Source organism: Pelodiscus sinensis, chromosome 15 (genome assembly GCF_052426305.1).
Source record: "Pelodiscus sinensis isolate ZL-2025 chromosome 15, ASM5242630v1, whole genome shotgun sequence".
Lineage (NCBI taxonomy): Eukaryota > Metazoa > Chordata > Testudines > Trionychidae > Pelodiscus > Pelodiscus sinensis.
This window is the reverse complement of record NC_143066.1, coordinates 2,938,913-2,962,145: the sequence shown is the minus strand read 5'-3', so window position 1 is coordinate 2,962,145 and position 23,233 is coordinate 2,938,913. Positions and strand designations below refer to the sequence as shown.

General features: G+C 50.2%; 1 protein-coding gene across 1 annotated transcript; it reads left to right on the top strand.

The window, feature by feature from the left end:
• The first annotated feature begins 2,895 nt into the window (after window positions 1-2,895).
• ATP6V0C (ATPase H+ transporting V0 subunit c) lies at window positions 2,896-19,233 on the top strand. The gene is made up of 3 exons (XM_075899018.2): window positions 2,896-3,103; window positions 16,555-16,738; window positions 18,415-19,233. Exons 1-3 carry the CDS (start codon window positions 3,028-3,030, stop codon window positions 18,617-18,619), a joined length of 465 nt encoding a protein of 154 aa, XP_075755133.1. The 5' UTR covers window positions 2,896-3,027; the 3' UTR covers window positions 18,620-19,233.
• The last annotated feature ends 4,000 nt before the right edge of the window (window positions 19,234-23,233 follow it).

Here is a 23,233-nt window from a genome sequence, read left to right as displayed (position 1 = left end):
GGCCGGGTGGGCAGTGCTGCAGGTGGGACACTTAGGATCTAGGCCAGGTGGGCAGTGCTGCAGGTGGGACACTTAGGATCTAGGCCAGGTGGGCAGTGCTGCAGGTGGGACACTTAGGAGCCAGGCCAGGTGGGCAGTGCTGCAGGTGGGACACTTAGGAGCCAGGCCAGGTGGGCAGTGCTGCAGGTGGGACACTTAGGAGCCAGGCCGGGTGGGCAGTGCTGCAGGTGGGACACTTAGGAGCCAGGCCAGGTGGGCAGTGCTGCAGGTGGGACACTTAGGAGCCAGGCCGGGTGGGCAGTGCTGCAGGTGGGACACTTAGGAGCCAGGCCAGGTGGGCAGTGCTGCAGGTGGGACACTTAGGAGCCAGGCCAGGTGGGCAGTGCTGCAGGTGGGACACTTAGGAGCCAGGCCAGGTGGGCAGTGCTGCAGGTGGGACACTTAGGAGCCAGGCCAGGTGGGCAGTGCTGCAGGTGGGACACTTAGGAGCCAGGCTGCAGGGTGTGCATCTGCAGGGTGTGAACTGCCCCACCTTCCCTGGGAAGTTCCCAGAGGCGGAGGTGTGGACAGCACACCGGTAGATGGCCGTGGCTCGCTTATAATACCGTTATTTAAGGGTTGGGCGGGCAATGTGGTGGGATACGCAGCGTCGATAAATGAAAGGAACGATGCTAAAGAGCTACAAGGTGAGTGGGATTTGAGTAATTTTAAAACTTCATTCCCACATTTGTATTCAGCCACACAAATAGCATTGCAGGCTCTGCTGCACGCTCCCATTGTTAAAGGGCGGGTAGATGTCTCTGCGCCCGCGTGTCACTGCCCCTGCATGGGTCCTACCCCGTCTGTGCTGGGAGAAGTGAAGTAAAACCCAGCAGACTCCGTGGTGGCTGGACCCTGACTGGAGGCCGCTGAGAGACAGCGGGAAGCGACACAGCCGCAGCAGCAGGAAGCTGAAGAGCAGCGTGAGAGCAGAAGTAGAAGGAGCCCAAGATGGCCGCACCGCAGTTCCACAGCAGTGGACAGTCCAGGTTGCAAACTGTGGTGGCAGCAGCCAGAGGAGCGGGAATTCCCCAGCTAAAGGCAGCCGAGGGCGCCTCCGCAGCCTTGCGGGGCCAACGGCCTCGATAGCTGTGTGTATCCCCGGAGCTCCCTGTCCATAGGATGGCTGGGGGGCGCCCCAAGCCTGCACTTTGGAGAGCCTCGCGGGGGCCCTCGACCATCCTCTGGCCGGGTCCCAGGCGAGCTGGAGGGTCGGCTGTGAGGAGAGGCTGATGCAGGACAGCAGCAGGGGTCCACCCCCTCCCGCACTCACCGCGGAGGTGGGATCCGGAGTGGCAGTTGCCCACCCCGCCGCCCTCTTCCAGCCTGCTGCGTCCCACTTCTCCACAGCCCCCGGCCCTGGGTGCTCCACTTCCCGCTGCCAGGGAGAAGCGAGGCGCAGTGGGTTGGGAAAGAGCAGGGCGGGGCAGAGTGGAGGGGGGTCCGATCCCTGCTGCCGCCCTGTGCCAGCTAGTGTTGCCCAGTGGAGGGGCCAGAGTAGGGGAGGGAAAGGGGCGCAGGCGTGGGGCTTGAGGGAAGAGGTGGAGTGGGGACAGGATGACGTGGAGGTGGGGCCTGTGGCAAGGGAGGTTGCCATGGGCCCCACACCTGGGGCACTTAGGGGATGTTGCCCCAGGTCCTGTGCTCCTCCTGCTTCTCCCTAAACATGACGAGGAGTCCTGCAGCACCTTATGCCCAAATAAACACGTTAGTCTTTCAGGTGCCCTAGTCGTTTTCCAGTTACAGACCAATATGGCTGCCCCTCTGATTCTTATCCCTACTTCATGGATAGGGAAACAGAGGCTAAGGGGTGTCTATACAAGGACCTTACAGTGGCCCAGTTGTACCACTGCAGCTGCATCCCTGCAATGTGTGTCTGCAAGAAAAAGGCACCAAAAATAAAGAGGAGGCTGGAACAGCTTTCACCAGGAGAGGTGAACACAACTGGGCTGTCCAGCTTGGACAAGAGACACCGGGTGGGGGTGGGGGGGAAGAGCTATAAAATCCTCACTGGTGTGGAGAAAGTAGATCAGAAGGTGCTATTTGCTCCTCCTCACAGCACAAGAAGGAGAGGCCATGGCAGGTTAAAACCAGCCAAAGGGAGCCTGTCTTCACCCAAGGCACAGACATCCTGCAGTGTGGCCCTCTGGCTAGAGCCCTGCAAATCTGCGGATATCGGCTTTGTTGCCCTGGATGTCCCTGCGAAAATCTCTGGCTCATTTGTGCAGATAGAGATGTGGATGCAGACAGGAATTTTGTTTAAAACAAACAAAGGAATATTGTTCTTCAGATGCAGCAGGTGGGCCTGTGGAACTCCTTGCAGCAGGATGCTGTGGAGGGCCAGCCTATGAGAGCTGCAGGTCCATGGGTGGCTGCTAGCCGGGATGGGCAGGCATGGACCCCGCTGGCAGGGTGCCTCAGGGGATGCGGGGGGAAGAGGGGGCCCCGGCTGCGCACGCTGCGTCTACGCGGCCAGGCCCCCGCATCGCCCCGCACGCCGGCAGCCCCGAGGGGGCGGGGACTGCTGTTCGATACACGCCCCTTATGCAAATGAAGCTGAATCACGCTCAGCTGTGGCCGCCGCGGCCCAGCCTCAGCCTGGAGGAAGCGAACGAGGGGGTGGACTAAACCATCTGCGCAACCTTGAGGGGGGAGGGAGATACGCAAATCCCCCATCAGGCCGCTTGGAGAGCGAGGGATGGGCCCCCGTTTGGTTTGTAAGGGGGGACAGCGCACTGGGCTAAGGAATAGCGTCCGCATGACCACGAGTGGGGCGCGAACCCCCTCGACTGTGAGTGGTCTCATCCCCGAGGGGCGGGGGAAGGAGGGGACGCCGGCGGGGCGGGTCACGTGACCGGTCGACGGCAGCCATTTTGTCCTGCGGTGGTCGGGTATTTAGAGCGCAGCGTCCGCAGGCAGCGCCCGTCCGTGGAGCCGCGAGCGCCTCGCCTGCCCCCCCAGCGCGCACCGCACCGGCCCGGCCCCGCCATGTCCGAGGGCAGCGCCCCCGAGTACGCCTCCTTCTTCGCCGTCATGGGCGCCTCGGCCGCCATGGTCTTCAGCGGTGAGCGGGGGCCCGGGGGGCTGGCAGTGGGGGGGCCCGGGGGGCTGGCAGTGGGGGGGCCCGGGGGGCGGCGGGGGGGGGCTCTGGGGGGCGGGGGGCTCTAAGGGGCTGGCAGCCGCGCGGCCGGGGGGGGTCTGAAGGGGCGGGCGGGGCTCCCCGCGGAGCAGCTGCCTGGCCCCTCGCTGGGTGCCCCCCCCCGCCCCGAAGCTCTTCGGTTCGCTCCGCCGCCATCCGGGCAAGCGGGGCTCGCGAGCCTCGGGGGGGGGGGGGGACGCGGAGGGTCTGGCTGACGTCACTGGAGAGCTCCGCTGGCGGAGCGTCCCGGCCGGCCACGTGACTGCTGGGCGGGCGGCCGAGCCCGGGAGCCCCCTGCCCGGCTTCCCCGCGGGGCGCTGGGGGCTGAGTACGAGGCTCTCCACTAACTGCGCTTCAGCCGCCCGTGAGCCCGCAGCCCTCGCGGTGCCAGTTAGCCTGTTAGTACCTGCTGCCATTAATGGGGGTGTCAATGTGAGCCTGGCGTGAGCCTGGACTTAGTCCTAGTGAACTAGACTTGTGAATCCTAGCGATACTGACAGCTTTGCTTGCTCTTTTCTAGGGGTGTGAAGGACTAGTTGACTATGCCAGTTGACATGCTAGTGGACTGTTTGCTTCCCCCTCCCCCCATCAGAAAGTGGCAGTAAGATGGGGGAAGAGGCTGCCTGTGGTGGTTCAAAGTGGCAGTGCATCAGCTGGAGACTCCTCCAACACTGGGCTCCATGCAGTGCTGCTGCTTTGAAATGCTTCAGGGAGCAGGTGTCAGGGGCAGTGCTGGATGGAGTCCACACTGTGCTTTCACTTTTGAAGTGTAGCAACAGCCCTAGAATTGCCCTATTGACTAATCAAATAATTGATGCAAAATGCATTGACTGTTCGATTAGTCGATATTTAACATCCTTACTCTTCCTTTCATGGACCAAAGCGAAGTGGAACCCTCCCTTCCATTTTATGTATGGGAGCATTTTAAGGAAGCCACTCATCACCACCTGATACTAAACTCAAGCAGTGAATCATTCATGGGTTTGTTAGCCACCTAGTCCTACAAAGGAGTCCATTGGTGTCATACTGACTTGACTTTGAAAACTCAGGCATCTGTAAACATGGCAAAGGCCACTGATAAATAGTATATAAAACATTGCATTACTGCTTTCCACCTATAACTAGCCTTTTTCACTCCTGTGTTTGACACTTGTGATTATGTACATCCTTGCTCAGTGTAAAATGTATGCACTATTTCTTCACTAGGCAGCTGAATTAATCTCTTACAGAATTACACAATCAGGAAAAAACAAGCCTCTCTGTTGCCAGTTGTAGATGGGAGATAAAATTAAGCTGTTTAGGATTAAATTTTTACTGTTAAATGTCAGGAAACCTAAATTTCAATGTATGCAAACAGACAAAATCCCTTGATTGAAACTTAGCATTTTGCACTCTGCCTATTTGCAAACTCACCACTACCATTTGAGGATACTGACTGTATTTTGATAGTTCATTCATGCTTAAAGCTGTAACTCTTGAATTTCATATGCTGCCATTTAATTATCTAACCCAATATTCAACTCAACTTACATCAATAAAACACTAAGATATCTGTTGCAGATCTTTTGTAAAGTACATTATACAGTGATCAACTCAACCTTACTTGGTTAGCCACACTCCAGGATAATCTGGCTGCCAGACACCGTGGCTACATCTAGACTGGCATGATTTTCTGCAAATGCTTTTAACAAGTTTTTGGTTAAGCATTTTTGGAACAGAGCGTCTAGATTGGCACGGACACTTTTCTGCAAAAGCCAAAATAGGGGTCTTGGTGGGTTGAGAGGAAACACTCTTCTAAGACTTGAGTTTCCTTACCTTCTCTGCTTCACTTAAGACAACAAATTTACCACAGTGTCCAAAAGCTGTATTAGCGTTCAGTTGTAAGTGCTTGAGAGAACAGTCTTAATAGGTTTAGAGTTAGACCCCTCCAGAATGGAGGTTGTTGTAACTGTCTCCTGACAGAATGACTCCACTGCCCTGGTGATGTCTGTGGTAGGGCTTTTACTGCCTCTTGAGCTTGCCCAGAGCTCTTCTGGCTGTTGGAGAGCTTGACAGTTTACCAGCAAAAGTTGGTTCAGTAAAGAGATGACTTCACCCACCTTGTGTCTGATCACTTCACTTTTCAGCTCTACTAAAACATGCCTCATCACCCTTCAGGTAACATGATACCTGCTGTTGGTAGCCTGACTGCTAGCTGCCACACCTTTACAAAACCACCTTCCTGCTATGACTGGGTCTCAGCCTGCTCCTAACTGTATGAGCACAAAGAATGGTAATGAGGGAGGACTAGCCACTGTCTTGATGTGAACTGATCCTGTCAACACATTAAAGGGATGATTTACTGTGAAGTCTAATGATGCTGTTGCATCTGACCAAGCTTTTATGTGACTGTCTTAAAGGCAGCCATTTCATACTCCTGTTAGGAGTTGACCAGTTTCTTAAAGGAGGGACTACCCTAAACTAACCTGGAAAGCTAACCATTTATGGGCTGGGCATAGATCACTCAATAATACAGCATTGCCTTTCTAGCTCCAGGCTTTCTTCTGAATGGCTGGCTATTAGCTGAGCCTTGCTGACATTCCTGTCAAGATAAAATGAGGCAATATCTTTGTCTCACATGATCTGTTACTGCACATGCATGGCTAGAGCATTAATATCTACAATGTCCAGTAGCACTTCTAACTGGGAGATAGCACAACAGTATGTTCCAGTGCTTCTTGCCTGAGCACTAATTGTTTCAAGATGACTGATTTTAGAAGTGAGACATTTGCAGGTCTGTGGGGGCGGGGGGGGGGGGGGGGAGGAGAGGCAGGACCTTTAATGCTCTAAAACAGGGTTTCCCAACCTATGGGTCACCATTATATTTCAGAAGGGTCGCCAAGTGTCTCCCCAGGTGGGTCACCAAGTCTTTCTGAATTATCAAAATGGGTCCCCTTTTGGGAAAAGTTGGGAACTACTCTTCTAGAATGTCTGGGTTCAGTCAGTGCAGCAAACTTGACATGTTTTACTAACCTTTTCAAGTCAGTCTACCTTGAAAGTCTTATGCACTGTTTATTGTGAGACTTGTATTTCAGAGACTTCTGTCTTTAGTAAACATGTTCAAGGCTTGTTCTGTCCTGGCAGGCTTGATGTGGAAACAGTATTGCATATAGTCCTTTGTGTTTGGTTTGAACACTGGCTCCTGATTATAGTAAATAGCTAGCAGGACTTTAGTGGCAACTAGCAGCATCTGGCAGACGGTGACCTTCATGTATCTGGAAATCTTCAGACTTACTCACTCTGATCAAGTGAGTAAACCACAATCATTGCTTGCGGTTTAAATAGCTTTTTTCTATTTCCATTGTAAAACATGGGGTGGCTAAATGTCAGATGCTGTTGAGTGGTCAAATTATATAATCCTTTCCATGTTATGACTCCTACAGCACATCCTCTCTCAAAGAGGCATGGTATTTAGGCCAAGTGGCCTGCCTTTGCATGTACACCAGTGGAGACTTCATGCTTGGAGTGTTGCTGTCAGACTCCTAAATCACACTAACACGAAGTCAAACTGCATATAGATTATAGCCTTAAACTCTGAATTTGTCCTAGAGGGCTATGCTGCAAGCATAAATTATTTCTTCCATCAGTCTTCCAACCTCAAATAGCAGAGGATTAGTCGTGTGCAAATTAGTTCCTTTTATTACTGCTGCAGAACTTTTATCAAACACAGGCCTGCTTACAGGTAAATCTTCCCTGCTAGGTTCTTTCACTACAGTCCTAGTATCTGTAGACTGCCTTGGAATTACTCCATCACATTGACTAACTCTCCATGGCTGTGCCTGGCTGAGTTGCCTGGCTTGCATTAGAACAGATCTTGGTGGCAACATGAACATGGAACCCTGGACTGGCAGGGCTGCAGCGGCCCTTAGAGATTCTGTCCAGTCACCTGGACTGGGGTAGGACAGTCCCTGGCAGTCTGCCTAACTGCTTTGTTAAAATAGCAAGAGCTGGGGATTTAGTCACTATTCTTACTAGGAAAAGCTTTGTCTGCAGCAAGGACAACTTAGGTAAAAATTAGGGTAAAGTTGATTTACTACTTACTCTACCTTTGGTGCACATGGAGAAGAATCAATCACTAACCTCTGGTAAGTTTCAGAGGTAGCCATGTTAGTCTGTTTCAGCTCTAACAAGGAGTCCAGTGGCATCTTAGACTGACAGATTCTCCTCTGGCAATGTGGTGGTCTGTAAGATGCCACAGGACTCCTTGCTGTTTATCTTTTTGAGCCTTAACATTCCCCCTCATTTTAGTTTTCTTAAGACTAAACATGTCTAACTTTTCCTCACAGGCTAGATTTTATAAATCTTATTTTTTGAGGTCTTCTCTGGGATATCTCCAGTTGGGCACTTCAAGGAAGATGTGGACACTCAGAACTGGACACCGTATTCCAGCTGACGCCTTTCTGGTGAAGAGTGGAACAGGGCAGTTTCTGAGTGGTGCATCCATACAGTGAAAATGCATCCGAGAATGACACAGCCTCTGATGCATTCTAGGGATGTGATAGTGTGCATGTGTATGCAGTTAACCGATGAGCCTGGGCTCACTAGTTAAACTTCATGGTTACATGCACCCCTTTCCTCCTCCCCCCATGCTGCTGCCTCTATTGTGAACTTAGTTTCTATATTTAAGAGTATAGGCTGCGTTTCAGAGTTATGGGCATCTTGTTGGGCCATGGGAGGACAGTGCCCCATACAGACTCTGTGGGCAGTCTGAAACTAGATGTTGGCTTCTGCCAGCAGACCAGAAAGGGGCGAGTTGAGTTAGTGGCAGAACAAAGTGGAACTCAGTTCCTGTAAACTTGTGCTTGGTCCCTTGAACGGTATCCAGCATTGTATACTGTAGGAGTGTGGCAAGGTCTCTAACAGGAGGGCATGTTGGCCTAACACGCTGAAACACTTGTGAACATGCACAGAGCTCTGAGGCTAGCTGTCTCAGCCTGAAACAAACGTTCAGAGAACCAGCCTCTGACCTGTTGCTGCTTTTAAAGCTTTGAACATAGGAAACAGATGGGCATGTTCCTACTCCATAGCAGAACTTCAGGAAAGGGAGGCAAGGTTAAACCAGTGAGGGGTGGCTAGACTTCTCCGACAGTGCCCTGACTAGCTGGAGACAAGGATTCCAGCATCAAAGGTGAAGCTTTGTTTTACTAATCCCATTGGCTGGCTGCCAGACTAACGTTGCTGTCCCTATTAGTTGGTTGCTTAAAACAAGGTCAGTCTGACCTCTGTCTGCAGTTCCCTTTTGGAAAAGTCACCCAGAGGTGCTGTCCCCATCTTTATTCACCTTCAGCCTCTGTAGCAGCAGCTTATGGTGCTGCAGCTTCCAGGCTCTGAGCCTCAGCTGGGTCATAGAATCATAGAATCATAGGACTGGAAGGGACCTCGAGAGGTCATCGAGTCCAGCCCCCTGCCCTCAAGGCAGGATCAAGCTCCGTCTACACCATCCCTGACAGATGTCTATCTAACCTGTTCTTAAATATCTCCAGAGAGGGAGATTCCACCACCTCCCTTGGCAATTTATTCCAATATTTGACCACCCTGACAGTTAGGAATTTTTTCCTAATGTCCAATCTAAACCTCCCCTGCTGCACTTTAAGCCCATTACTCCTTGTCCTGTCCTCAGAAACCAAGAGGAACAAATTTTCTCCTTCCTCCTTGTGACACCCTTTTAGATATTTGAAAGCCGCTATCATGTCCCCCCTTAATCTTCTTTTTTCCAAACTAAACAAGCCCAGTTCATGAAGCCTGGCTTCATAGGTCATGTTCTCTAAACCTTTAATCATTCTTGTCGCTCTTCTCTGTACCCACAATCTATTGCTGGACAACGTGAACCACAATCTATTGCTGGACAACGTGAACCAGTGGAGCCTCCTCTTTCCATCTCATGTTTTCTGCTCCTGTCTCTAGTCCTTATTAGTCATCAGTGGAAAACAAAGGATCAGTTTCACTTCACGTTGAAGAGTGATTCACATCAACCCATCTCTGGTATCTGAGCAACTTCTTTGCCTGTACAGTAGGGATGTAAGCAGCTAGAAACTATCCAGTAAGCATATGCTTATCGGATAGTCAACTAGTGACTTAATTATTCACTCTTCTCCCTCCCCCGGCACTGCCTCTCCAGCGGGGAGGGGGAGCAGGAGCTGGTGCTAGGGGGATCTGGCTTAAACAGGTTCTCCCAGCACTGTCTCTGGGGGTGGGGTGAAAGGAGCACAGCAGGGAACTGGTGGTGTCCACCTCTGAAATGTGGCAATAGCGGGGCTCTTGTACACTTCAAAAGCATGTGGGGAGCATGGGGCTAGTGGGGGACTTAAGCAGTCCTCTGCTGGCCCCATGCTACCTGCAATGCTCTGCCTTTGAATGTAGCAAGAGCTGGTGGGGCTTTTGCTACCTGTCAAAGGCGGAGGTGCCCTGATCAACTCAAATAGTCAGTCGAATTTGTATCAACTATTTGATTAGCTGATCTAAGTGTAACATCCCTGCTGTACAGCTGAACTTGATTAGTCTGTGGAGGTAATGAGTGGGTGTAACTTGGAGAATTATGGGCAGGAATCTCCAGTGAAACAGAGCAGGCAAACCTGCAGAAAGCAAAGTCCAGTCAAAGGAAGGTGATTCTGTACTGATGGGCATTGGAATTAGAAGTGAGTTTACAGAACAAATGTGTAACTTACTGGAGGAAAACTGAGGTTGAAGGAATAGGTTTCCTCTAGTTCAGACAAGCTACTGTGGTGGTAAACTTCATAGTGTACATCAAGCCTAGATGAAAGGTCTTGTATCTTGCTGAGGGGAAACAGGGAGCCTGTTCAGCAATTACACAACTCTAAAAATCCCAAATTTTAACATCCTAAACACTGCAATCCAAGCTTACCTTGAGTGAGTTACATATGTAGCTTTCATTCCAGAGCCTTGGTGACAATCCATTGTAGAACATAAGCCTGGCCCTGCCCTCTGAGCGGGATCATGCTTATGGGGCAATCTTAATTAACACATGGCTCATGTCAATTCAGGATTTCTTTAGACGGTAGAGAAATGAGGAACTTGAGACTTGACTGGTGGGCAAAAGTGAACTGCTTAGGGTTGTAGTTGAGTAATATAGTAGAGTCTGACCCCATGAGTTACTAGCATATTCACAACCTGCTTCCATGTTCTGCCCAATAGAGTAGTCAGCAAGCTGAGATGAACTGCAGCTGTGAATTAAGCTATTACTGACTGGAGGGGAGGGCCATCTGAGGTCCCTGAGTTCTGTAGCCTGTTTAAATCAAGTTTAATGGGGTAACCTTTTACATAAGGTCACTTAATGTAAAAACTTAATGGGTGCCAGCCAGTGGGAGCTGCATAGCCAATGCTGGAGACCGCACACAGCCTCCTGATCTCTCCTGCACCCATGGGCCACAGACATGCAGCTTCTGGCCCATGCTGTGGAGACTGCCCATGGGCAAGGTGACATTAAGCAGCAGGCTTAGTCACACAAGACCATACTGAAAGTGCATACGAACAAGTCACACAATGGCTTTCTAGTCTGGTCCTTTGCCAGCTCCCCAGCTGAATACCTCCTCCACCCTATTAGCCACACTGAAATCTATTAGCCACACTGAAATCCCTTAGTCACTTGCAGTAATATAACTTGTACCAGAAACTAAGCTAGGACTTTAGCAACAAGTATGGATTCCAATTGAAGATTTCCTTTGGTTTTGCTTCTAACCTTGTTCTGCTTTGGAACGCCAACTCTGCCAGCCCCTCAAGTCGGCAGGAGCTGCAACCTGGACTAAGCAGTTGACAAAGCTGTGAAACTAGCTTCCAGGAGAAGCATTGCCAAACTGTTCAAGTATGGAAATATTCTCAGATTTCAGATTTACAGAAACAGGAAGGCATGTTTGGCTGTCCACTGAATTCTTCCTCTACAGTACTACTTTCCTGCAGCACTCTCAGGCTGTCCAAGCCAGACAGACTTACCATGGTCTTGTTCTAAAAGTTACCTTCTGCACAGTTACATGTAGGCTGCTGTACAGCACTCACCAGCTCCTGGGGAGCCAGCTGTCCCCATAATACTTCCTTTGTATCCGAGACAGGGAGGCCAGGTGGGAGCAGACTGCCACCCTGCATGTAGCTGCTGAATTTTTCAGCAGTTAAATGGTTACTTAAGCACATTCTCACCTAGCTAACTGTGCATATTCAAAAGATTTTTCTTGTATATAGTTCTTGCTTTCCTTTGTTTGTGAACCTATTACATAGCAATAGGAGAGACTCTGTTAGTTTAGGAAGGGTTCCTCCAGTCTCATGCAAAGACTGGAGGAGTTAGGGGTAGAAAGTAGAGATGTTGACAGGTAGCTGGTCAGACAGTTATCCAGTAAGCATCACCTGTAAGGGAGATGCATTAACCAGTACCTGGGAGCACCCCCACCTGCAGACCAGCCATAGGCAGAGGGCTGCTCTAGGCCTGCTGGGCTCCTGATGCAGGGCTGCCCCAGGCAGGGGCCACAGCAGCCCTTTCCTGGGGCCTGGGAGCAGCAGTGCTGGAGCAGCTGCCTGTGGTGAGGGCCTCCAGCCCAACCCCAGCAAGTGGCAGGGCCAGTCCAGTCCCCCACCCACTCCCCCTTAATCAGTTGTGTGTAGTGGCAGCTCTGCATTAACCCATTGCGTGGGGCTCTGCACCCTAGTAGAGGAACTGAACTGGCAGGTTTAAAGGAACTAACCCACGTCTTGCCAGTCAGGCAGGGAACAGCAGCTTACAGTAAGCACTTCCACTTCCACGTCCAGGACTGGGGTCACTGCTGAAGGAGATGGTTATCTGGCTAGCTTTAAATACAGACCTCCTGGCTCTGCTCATACCAAGCAGTGAGACCCACCTAGTGCAGGCAGAAGTTATTCAGTCTTGGATGAGTAGGAGGGGTCTGTATGGCATCGCACCTCTACAATGTCTTTGCTGCAGTCGACTGGTAAAGGGCTAGGGTCCCAGATTCCTTTCCTTGGGCAGATAAATGCCCTGCTAGTCAGCCTGAAAGGCCTGTCCTCCACAGAGTAATGCAGGGGGCTCAAGCTGCCTACATCTAGCAAAGTGCACTACTGCAACTAAACATGTATAAACTAGGTGTTTAATATGGGGTAATAGACTATTCAGTTAACCTCATGGATTCTTCTGGTGTCTCGGGGGGCAGTGCGCTCTGGCCCCCCTCCCGAGGAGCCCCTGCCACTCTATGCATGTGCCAAGTGGGAGCTGGTCCACAAGGGCAACCAGTTTAAATACCACCTCCCCTTATGGACCAGCTGCCTGTCACACCGTGCTGTTTGAGGCACAGCTCAGGGTGGCAGCAGGGCCTGACTGGAGGGGAGGGCCATCGGAGGTCCCTGAGCCAGGCTGGCTGCCGGGTTCCTAATACACCTGAAATGCAAAGCTGCAGTGGGGGTAGGTTCCAGAGCCAGGACTGAGCCAGGCTGCAGGCCAGCCTGCTAAAAAATGTACTGGGGTGGGGAGAAATGCATGTAGTCTGTAGCATTGACTGTTAAACTTTTGCTTGTTTAATCGACTGCTATTGCATCCCTAGTATAAACCACATGCAGGTCATACTACACCACACAAGCATCTGATGGGTATGGCTTGCACACTAGCAGCATGTTGCTAGAATTATTCTGGATTAGCTCTCCTACTTATGGATGTTGCATTTAGTGATTAATCTAACTGAATAGTTGATGGAATGTGCATTCCATTAGTCGATGAGGGCGCAGCCACCTTTAAAAGTAGCAAGAGCTGGCAGGACTTGTACATTTCGAAAGCAGGGAGCACGAGGTCAGCAGGGAACTGGAGTACCCCCATTTCTGTGCTCCTTGCAGTGCTGCTGCTTTTGAAACGTAGCAAGAGCTCCTGCCACGTCTGAGGCAGAAGCGCCACCAGTTTCTGCTGCATGTCCTCCCTGTGGAGATGGGGGAGCCAGCTCCTGCTCCCCCTGCCTGATAGACAGCAAGTGTGGGAAGTGACTAGCCAGAACACATGCTTATCAGCTAGTCCCTTATGTCCCTAAGCTGAAGAGCAGCAATTGTTCGAATTCCCTGAAGGGGGTATGGGAATGTCTGTCTGTCTAATCTCACATGGTGGGTAGAAGATGAGCAGGGACCCGGCACCCTTTCATCAACACATCTGGCTCAGTGAGATAAGCAGCAGGCTTAAAACAAAGGCATTCAGCCAATGCACAGGCAGCATGTGACACTTACTGCCAGGAGGTCTGAAAGCCAAAGGTGTAACAGACTTTATCTGCAGTTGATGCACCTCTCCATGAGCAGTTAGCCAGGATGGTCAGTGACACAGCCCATGCTCTATCGAAGGACAGGCCTACACAATGGGGGTCAGGTGTTAGCAGCATTGCTCCAATTGACACACCTTAGAGCTACTCCCTGCAGGGTTCACACCATGCTGTCCTGACAGAATAAACTCTCCCATCAACTCTTCCTATGGTACTCTTGATTTCAGCAGCTCAATAGAGGGAGCAGCAGCCAATTTAGTGGGTCTTCACAAGACCTCCTAAATGGACTCCTGGTAGACAAGTTGCTGCAGGATCAATCCACCCTATAGTGGAGACCTGCCCTAAATGCCCCAGAAACTGAATGGATGGATCATTGACTACCTAGTTCTGGTCATTCCCTCTGAAGCACCCAGCACTGGCCACTGACCAGATATTGGGGGGCTAAAGGGGCCATTGTTCTGTCCAAATATGGAGAGCGTAAGAGTGGTGCTATCAGGGATGGCACAACTTTCTGTTTAGTTTTCCAAAACCAGAGCCCAGGCTTGAATACACTAAATACTCAAAGCTTACTACTCTACTGGGTAGAATGTTCCTCTTCCCAGCAAGGGACTGATTAGCTCCAAATCCCCTATAATTGATAGCTACACTGGCAAGAAACGGACTAGTTCCTGTTCACAACTAATGCTGCTTTCCAAAACTACAGCCCCAAACAGCATTTGGGACACTGATCTAGTTGCAGGCTGAAAGTACCAAAATACTTGATCCCTGTCAGTGTTCCCCTTCTCCATGTTCCTAGAAAATAGTTAAATGTCAGTATTCAGTGGGGGCAGTGGCCTAAAATTGTAACCCAGCATAGTTCTAGAAATGTTCATTTTTAAGGCTCTCTGCCTTCTAAGGCAACTAGAAATCTTAGTGATGTAGCAGTGATTTGACATCTGAAGCAAAAAACTCAGGTAGGGCAAGGTCAGAATTTACATGTCTGGGAGCTAAGTTCTGTTACTCCTCTTTGTATCTTGTGCAAGAAGTGCTGCAGCTTCCTGACAGACCCAATCACTGCCTTAGAGGCCAGCTGGGACCATTATTACAAATCTGAGACTATGGCATGTCTCAAATTCCAAGAGTCTACTTCTAGGCAAGTATTTCAATCTTGGACTTGCTGCATGGCAAGACTCGAGGTTCCTGTTACACTTGCCTTAGAGAAGTTGCCTCTAGAGCTGTTCTAAGTATATCAGCTACTGTTTAGCAACCATTAATGCAGCAATGGGGAATTTGGAAGGAAAAAGCTGAACAGACTCATTGTCCAGTTTTCTTAACCAGACTTCAGCTTGGTAGCCAACCCTTACAGAATATAGCATCTTCCTGAGTTTGAACGCCTAAGTTTGTGCCTTCTCCCAGCAATGTAGACGTTGCAAGTAAACCCCTAGTAGAGAAATCACTGTAAAAGGTATGAACCAAATTACTGTAGACTGCATTGACTCTGAAAAGATTAGTTTTGTAACAGACCGTGTGTACCTCAGCTTAGCAAGAGAAATTCAGCCTGGGGCTTCAGTTGATCTTTCTGTGACTTGTAAGGAATATTACAAGGAATCAAATAGCTTGTTCCTAATTACAAATGTGGAGGATGTTCTTGTAAACCCATTGGCTTGAAGTATTGAACCACTTTAAAGTATAGCTGTTACCTAACTGCGTTTCTGCATTGAAGCCTGAAATTTCACTGAAGTACCAGCTAGAAGCACAAGTGTTTCATTTGAAATCCTCTATTCAGAAGCTCTGTGGTAGAAATCTGTCCTGGGAATCTCCTACATTACTGTCCTTTAACAGAAGGAGCCATTGAAGGTGCCTAGAATGGGAGGCCTCACCCAGGCTCTGAATACCAGGATGTCCCACGTCTGCGCCTTATCCCTGGAGGCCAGGGGTGGGGAACCGTTCTTGGGTCGCACAGAATCAGTCAAGCTGCACAAGTGAGAAGCAAAAACTCCTCGCTGATGTGGCCTCTGAGAAGCAGAAAGACATTCCCCTCGCACACCAGGGCCCAGGCTAGTAGATTTGTGTGGGCTCCCCAATGCTGGGGGTGGCCCTGAGCCTCGGGCCAGATCCAGGAAAGCCATGGGGCCGCATCCAGCCCTGGCCCTATGTTTCCCATGCTTGCTATAGGCTCCTATTGAATAACTGCTGGTGCTTAGCAGTGTAAACTTCTGTTCCCGGCAAGGGAGAGCTGTAAGTAACCTCATCAGTCAGGGAGCTGAAGTCAGTAAAACGTTCCTGCACCGCAGCTGGGTTCTGAGAATAGCATGGGATTCTACACGCCTCTAGACGGCCTGCTGTGCGAAGGCAGACTTACTCTAGAAGTTTCTCAGTTGAGGATTTTTGTGGCTTCCTCCATGCAGTGCTGTTTCAGTTGCATCAGCCTGTGTAATGGTTGCGGTGCAGTTTCACTTCTCAGAGCAGGGTCCCTACTTGTAGTACACTTCCCCTTAGTGGTGACCTGGATCTCCCTATTGTGTGATCTTGGAAATGGAAGTGGTGTGCACATTTCAGTGCAGCTAGATGGAGTGGGTTGGACATGTCACTTGAGGACTGCTCCTCTCTACAGGGGCTCCAATATAGAAGTCCAAAGCCCTACAGAGGAAGGATGTCCCCAAGTTCTCAAGCTGTAAACGACACAGGACTCCTAGTATGCCTCTTGCGTTGATCTGAGGTGCTTCCCTTGGTGCACTTAAGTAGTTACACTAGACATATAGCACCTGTTATCTGCTTCCTAACACAGTTCACCCCGTTTCAGTGAGCATACAGTCTCTGCTGCTCATCAGCTCAACACAATTCCGCTGGCTGGCCACAGGCTTGCTGTAGCTGCTGGGAAGCTTAATTCCATTTAATTGCTAGGAAATGGCAATGTCCAGATGACACAGCGCATGCTAAGCTAACTGCAGTGTGGGGTGGGTAGGTGGAGCAGGCTCCATCCCAGAGCAGTGCGTTCTTGCTTCCTCATTTGGAGATATTTGAAGCTGATGGTGAAGTTCTGTGCAACTTACTAGGATACTGTCCATGAGACTCCTGCTCTGTGCATATGGTGTGAGGGATCCCACTAAAACCCTTCCTCTCCTCCAGCCCTGGGCGCTGCTTACGGAACAGCCAAGAGCGGCACAGGTATCGCAGCCATGTCTGTCATGAGGCCGGAGCTGATCATGAAGTCCATCATCCCTGTTGTCATGGCGGGGATCATAGCCATCTATGGCTTGGTAGTGGCAGTCCTCATCGCCAACTCCCTTGCACCGGGCATCACACTATTCAAGTAAGTGGCTACACCCGTCCATAGCAATGATGGGAGTGTTGACCTGAAATTCTTGACCCATGTCAAATGGCTGGTAGGACTTAAACCCTACTGCAGAGAAGATACTTCTAAGGAGTGCTTGGCTACTGTGGTGATGAGGGCAGGGCGTATAGAGCATTTTATAGCTCTAGAATGGGCCTGGCTGTTGCAGCATTACGAGCTAAGGTTCAAATCCCCTTTTCACTGCCCTACTAGGAACTCGCTATGCTGGAGTTTCACTACATGGTCATACCACCTTGCCATTGGTTGGAAATAGTACTATAACCAGCATCTAAAGCTGTCCCGTAATGTCATTAGCTACTGAATGTAAATGGTCCCTGATTAAGCAGATGACTTAATCCATACCCCTTTCAAGGTGTGAACTTAATCAGGCTGGTCATACTCAAAACTTGAGCTTTGGTATTAGATGTTTATGAATAATTCATCTTGCTGCTTATTTCAGAGTACTTCAGTGTGTAGGTAAATTAACCCTGTAGCTACACTAACCTCAACAGTTGTCTCTCTGCACCAGGGCACTCAAATCCAGTCTTTCAGGCTTCCTGAGAGGCTGGAACTAGCCTAAGAATTGGTAGCCTGCAACAGTAACAGACTGGCTTAGGATGGCAATAACACCTGTTTCCCTCCTAGCAAGGGACACTATAAAATGTCTTGATCCTAAGTGGGTAGCAAAGCAGAAGTTTCTTCAGTCCTTAGAAATGAAGGAAGGGCCTCTAGGCGAGGGCAGCTCTGCTTCAGTAGCAGATTGGGAAACCATCTCTAAGCTAAACGGAGTACTCTATGCCTGGATTCCTAAAGAGGCGCTAGCGCACTAAGCCTGCATTTACATCGAGCTATTTCGGAATAGCTGGTGGTGGCTTGCAATAACAATGCACATCTACACAGCAGCATTATTTCAAAACACTGTCAAGCTGCAGGACAACTTACCCTGACTCCTGGAACCCTCACTTCATGAGGAGTGCGGGAGAGTGCTCTTCCTGCTATGTAGCCAGTGCCAAAAGCCAAAGTAAGCCACTTTGACTCTTGCCCTGCTGTGTAGACATGCCCTCGCTGTCCAGAGTGGTCGTGTTCAACCTCTTGGTGCTAGGAATAAGACTGCATCCTAATGCAGGAGTTACTGCGCTGTGCTGTCAGCAGCAGAAGTGAGACACGGAGCTGGCACGCCATGTAGTCTGGCAAGTGACTTTGGAGCAAATGGCCTTCCTGCATTGCGCAGCTACCACCACATCCATTGCTATAAGACTGAATGCCTGAGTAATGAACTGCCCAGAAAACATGCGCAGCTGTAGACAGGCTTGAATTTTGAATGGACCCTTTGAGTCTTGCATAGCTTCATATGTTGCCAGTATTTGGAACACTGCTGGAGCTGTCACATGCTGCCAGGGCTTGTGCCCTGTCGGTGTGCGTTTAGACAACGAATTAATGAGTGTGGTTGGCAGTCTTACTACTCCTAGGGTCACCTCCCGCCACTGGCAGGTGTCGAGTTGGGAAGGTCCATCTCCACCTTGGCAGGGAAGGAGCTGCTCTTCCAAAGGGCTAATGGGGGAGCTGCCAAGTCTCTGCAGAATCAGCCGTTTGACCAGTCCTTGAACTTGGGACTTGTCATTCACCACTAAACCTGTCTCCTCCTTGATCTACAGGAGCTTCCTTCAGCTGGGCGCTGGCTTGAGTGTGGGGCTCAGTGGCCTGGCAGCTGGCTTTGCCATTGGCATTGTGGGCGATGCAGGTGTACGGGGCACAGCACAGCAGCCCAGATTATTCGTGGGAATGATCCTGATCTTGATCTTCGCTGAAGTCTTGGGTCTCTATGGCCTCATTGTTGCCCTCATCCTTTCCACAAAGTAAACACCACAGAGTATGATGTAAAGAATTCAACCGACCACATTTAAAACAAACAAGCTCCAGAATGAAAATGGTCTCCACAATGTGTACAGTTGTCTTAATTTGGTAGTGGGTTTCCTGTAAATGCGCAATGTGTTAGTGACTTGTCTGTCCTGTGTACTTCAATATTGAACTGGATGGGCTGCCCAAGCCCAGGGCGGGCTTGGTGGGGCCTACATGCATCTTCCCAGCCACTTGCCATTAGAGTAAGACTTCATGTATCAATAGGAACTAGACCATGTAACTTCTCTTCACTGGATGTTTATTTATAAAAGACTTGACATGTTCATACATTATGGAGCAAGAATTTTCAATTTCCCATGCTATATATATTCATAGGTAGGTAGACTATTACATTGTGGGGTTAATTGTAAGTGCAGAGAATTCCTTGGCTGTAACTTGATTCTAAAGATTGCTGTAGTGTCCTGGTATTGGAGTGAGAATTGTTTGTGTTACTAATACAGCAAATGTCAAACACTCATGTGTTTCCAGTATGTATGCTGCAGCATCAGTCATGCACCCAGTGCTGGGTTCGGCAGTTATACAAGGTTCCAAATAAAACTTCCTCCACTACCGTAGCAGAGTGTGGCTTATTTTACATCTGAAACAGGCCTGCACTGTGCCTCCTAGATGTCCCTGAGGATCATGGGAGGAGGCAGGGTTCCCCCACAACTGAGCCTAGAGCAATGGAGCACTAGCTCATAGAGCAGTGGAGCTAATGCTGCATCTGGTTGTAAGCTTCATGTCCTACCAAGGAGAGCTCTTGACCTAATGGCTGCCAGAGCAATACTCTGCTAGCACTGGGCAAGATGCTGCCTGCCCTCGGTCCTTCCAGCCTGCTGCATGTAAGTCAGTTATGGTGCTGCTGTTGGCTCAGCTGTGGCTGCATTAGTACTTGGTGAACAGCCTTTGGAAAGGGTGTGGGGCTGACAATACACAACTGACCACCCCTCTACTTTCCCAGTATGCGGACTACAGCAGAAAAGCTACATGGAAGCAACCAGAGCCTAGAAATGCACCAGAATTCACTGCTTGAGGGCTCAAAATGGAACACTTAGTAGCAGGAGGCCAACTCCCTTGAACAAACTCCTTAGCTCCCTGCTAGGGATGTTAAAGGAGTAGTTGAGTAACCTCCAGTTAGTATTGGCTACTTAACTAGTCCCTGGGGCGGGGCTGGCAGCCAGTGTAATCCAGTTCCACTCCCAAGGAGTTCCCTGCCACTAACACTGGGTGTCCGGCAGAAGGTGGTCCACGAGGGGAGAAGGTTTAAAAAACAGCTTCCCTGGTGGACCGGCTGTTTCAGCAGCACATGGCCTTTGATACAGGGTGGCAGCAGCCCCTGTCTTGAGAGGGTGGAGTGGGATCTGAGCTCCTGGACCCAGTATAAGCTGGAACTGAGCTGGCTGGCCTGCCTGGCTCCTAATACACTTTAAATGCAGATCCACAGCTGGAGGAGGTCCTGGACCTGTTGCAAGCCAGGACTGAGACAACAAGCTAGCCAGCAGCCTAAAAAAATGTGCTGGGGGGAGGGGAAGGAATATACATGTAGTCGATAGCATTAACCTAAGCTTTTGCTTACTGGTCGATTGACTACACTATTCCATCCCTACTCCCTGCCATGCAGAAATCACCAAGGAGCTTATTGAGCAGCTAGTGCTGCTCTGCTCCGGAGGCCATAATGGTACAGCACATGCTGAGGGCTACAATTGAAGTGTGGCTGCATATATGCAAATAACTTCTGCACTTTTAATGAGCAATGACAGTCCAGGAATTTAACTACTAGGCACATCAACAGAAGACCATTATATTGGCTCCCATGTGTGGGTTGTAGAGCCCTGTGTAAACCCAAACTGCACCCAGGAGCCAGTGTTGAGTAGCCCTGTGCTACAGTGCACATGTTCCTGGGGAGGGCTTGAACCTATGCTAAACCTTCCTTAGTGGGACTTCCCCTGAGGACAGGCTTTCTGCTGCAGCAGGTGCAGAATGTACCCAGTGATGCACTGGAGCTCATGAGCAGCAGGTGATGCTGGAGGCAGCCTGACTGGCTTTACCATGGTCCCCAGTGGGCAGTGCCAGGCATGTTAAGGCATCTTGCTGTGAGATGAAACAATCTTTTAAACACAAATCTGCTGGGCTGGGATAAATGCAGCTGGGAATGCCAGGGCTTTGGCTCTTGGGTGAGGGTGCTTGGCTGTGGCGCCTGGACTACTGAGGTCTGAGTATCTCTGCTAGCTTGAGGCAAATGTGCCAGCAGCCTTGAGCACCCACTTGTGGCTCAGGGTGGTCCTGCAGATACCCCACCACAGCAGTCTAGTCACTTAGTGGTCCTATGGTGTTTGAAACTACTGTCTCATTTTGCTTTAAAGTCCCCTTGAATCCTGTTTGGTACAAGCCAGGAGTAGGCCCAGCAGAAGCTTGCAATCAGCCCCAAGTTGCAGATTGTAGGCTGCAGCCTTTCCAAGAAGTAGCATATTTTCCCATGTAGCATATTTTCTAGAAGTGAGTGATGAGCCAGTCACCTGAGCCTCTCCATTTGTTAAAACATCTTCAGTGTGTTAGCCAGGGTGCCTTTTAAAATACATGTCTGCAGTGGTGGTTCTGAAGTAAACTGGCAGGAATGCTGGTGAAGCTAGTCTTTTCTGTCCTGCTGGGCTAGAACGCTTCTCTGGTACTTCTCATACCAAACTTTCAGAAACTTTATCTGGAAAACACCCCACTCAATTCGGAGGCATTTCTCTGGGTGTAACCTGGTAACTTTTGAAACTTTATCTGATCAATCCAGAATGGTCAGGGGATGTTCTAGGCATCCCTGGGCAGAACTCGATTGACATTAGAACAATGGTTTTCCCTGGCTGTGCCTGCAGAGAGCTAGCAATGCGCTCAGCCTGGAGAAGCATCAAAGCCTGCAATGCCCTAATCATCCCATCAAAAAACCTTTTCCAAGAGATTCCTCCACGTGGCTCAGGCAAAATCCCTTCCCAACAGCCCCCCTACATAGCCCCAGCGCTCTGGAAATGCAACTTTACCACACCTGTTTGCTGCTCCACACATCCATGGCCTGATCACCCCAGGAGCTGAGCAGTCATACATGAATCTGGAGAGAAGAGCTGACTGCTGCCATTCTGGGTGAATTCAGGCCTACTGACTTGTCCTGTGACTTCTAGCCAGCCATCATACTGATGGAACCAAACTGCCTACCTCGCTGGGGATGAGTGCAAAGGGCTTTGAGATGAGGGCAGGGGACCAGGCCAGATCCTGGGAACATGACTGCATTTGTAAGGCAAAGGTAGCGTGTCCCTATTCTAGTTTACTGAGCTCAGAAAAAGGAATAAAGATGCTTTACAAGGCTATTGTTATAGTGGTTGTTCCTAACAATCCCAGTCAGGAAGAAGGGCCCCATAGTGCGAGGTGCTACAATGAAAAGACAGCGCCTGCCCCAAAGGGTTTACAATCTAGGTGTAAGGTAGCAGAGGCTAACATGGGGAGAGAACGAGGTAACACTGAGATGTAAGAGAGCGTCTACACTGGCATATGTCTTTGTGCAAGAGATGTGCTTTTGTGCAAAAGCATCCGTGCCAGCATAGATGCTGTCTTGCGCAAGAAAGCTCCGATGGCCATTTTAACCACTGGGCTTTCTTGCGCAAGAAATTAACATTGCCTGTCTACACTGGCCAACTGCGCAAGAGGCTTATCCCTGAGCGGGAGCGTCAGAGTATTTGTGCAAGAAGCACTGATCTCATACAATAGAACATCAGTGTTCTTGCGCAAGTACCTCCGCCAGTGTAGACAGGTGGCAAGATTTTGCGCAGAGCACGGCTGCTTTTGCGCAAAATCTTGCCAAAGTAGACACAGCCCAAGAGTACTTGGGAACCTCTTCCAAGAGCTCTGCATCACACTGCTTGGAGACTTACCAGCACTAAATGCTGCCAACCCCCTTAGAGTCTGGCTGTGCAACATCGCTCAGTCTTGTCCAGTGAATGCTGATTGTGACCGGCAGAGAGCGAATCCACTGAGACACTCAGCAAGTGCAAGGGCTGCCAAGAAAAAGAACTTTGTGTTTTCAAGTCCTGTCCCCAATTCAGACTGCATCAAAACCAGGGAGGCAAGCCTAGAAGGAACGGAGCTGGGACGTGGCCGTGCTAGTTCATGGCATCCTTTAGGGATAGTTCCCCAGATCTGTCAGCTACTAATGGGTTGCAACAGGCAGCAGAAGTCACGTCCATTCCAGCTGGGCAGTCGCCTTTCCCAGATGGGCAGCGAAAGCTGATTAGTTATGCAGGGCCAAACACACACAACGTGCCCAGTGCTGTTCAGGACACCAATATCAAGACAAGCCACTCCCCTGCAGCGCATGACCTAGGGGCCTGGGAAGACCTTCCGGTTTGGCTGCCCCTAAGATATTCAGGGCTCGGGGGCATGTCTACACTGGAGACCAGCACCCGCTGCACTTGGCCCCGGCAGCAAGAAAAATTGCAGCGTTGCTCTTTGGGTTCAGGCTGGAGCTTGACACCTAGAGTCCCAGAGCCCAAACTCCAGCCCAGGCCCATACCCCACACTGCGACCCACCCCCACACCTGG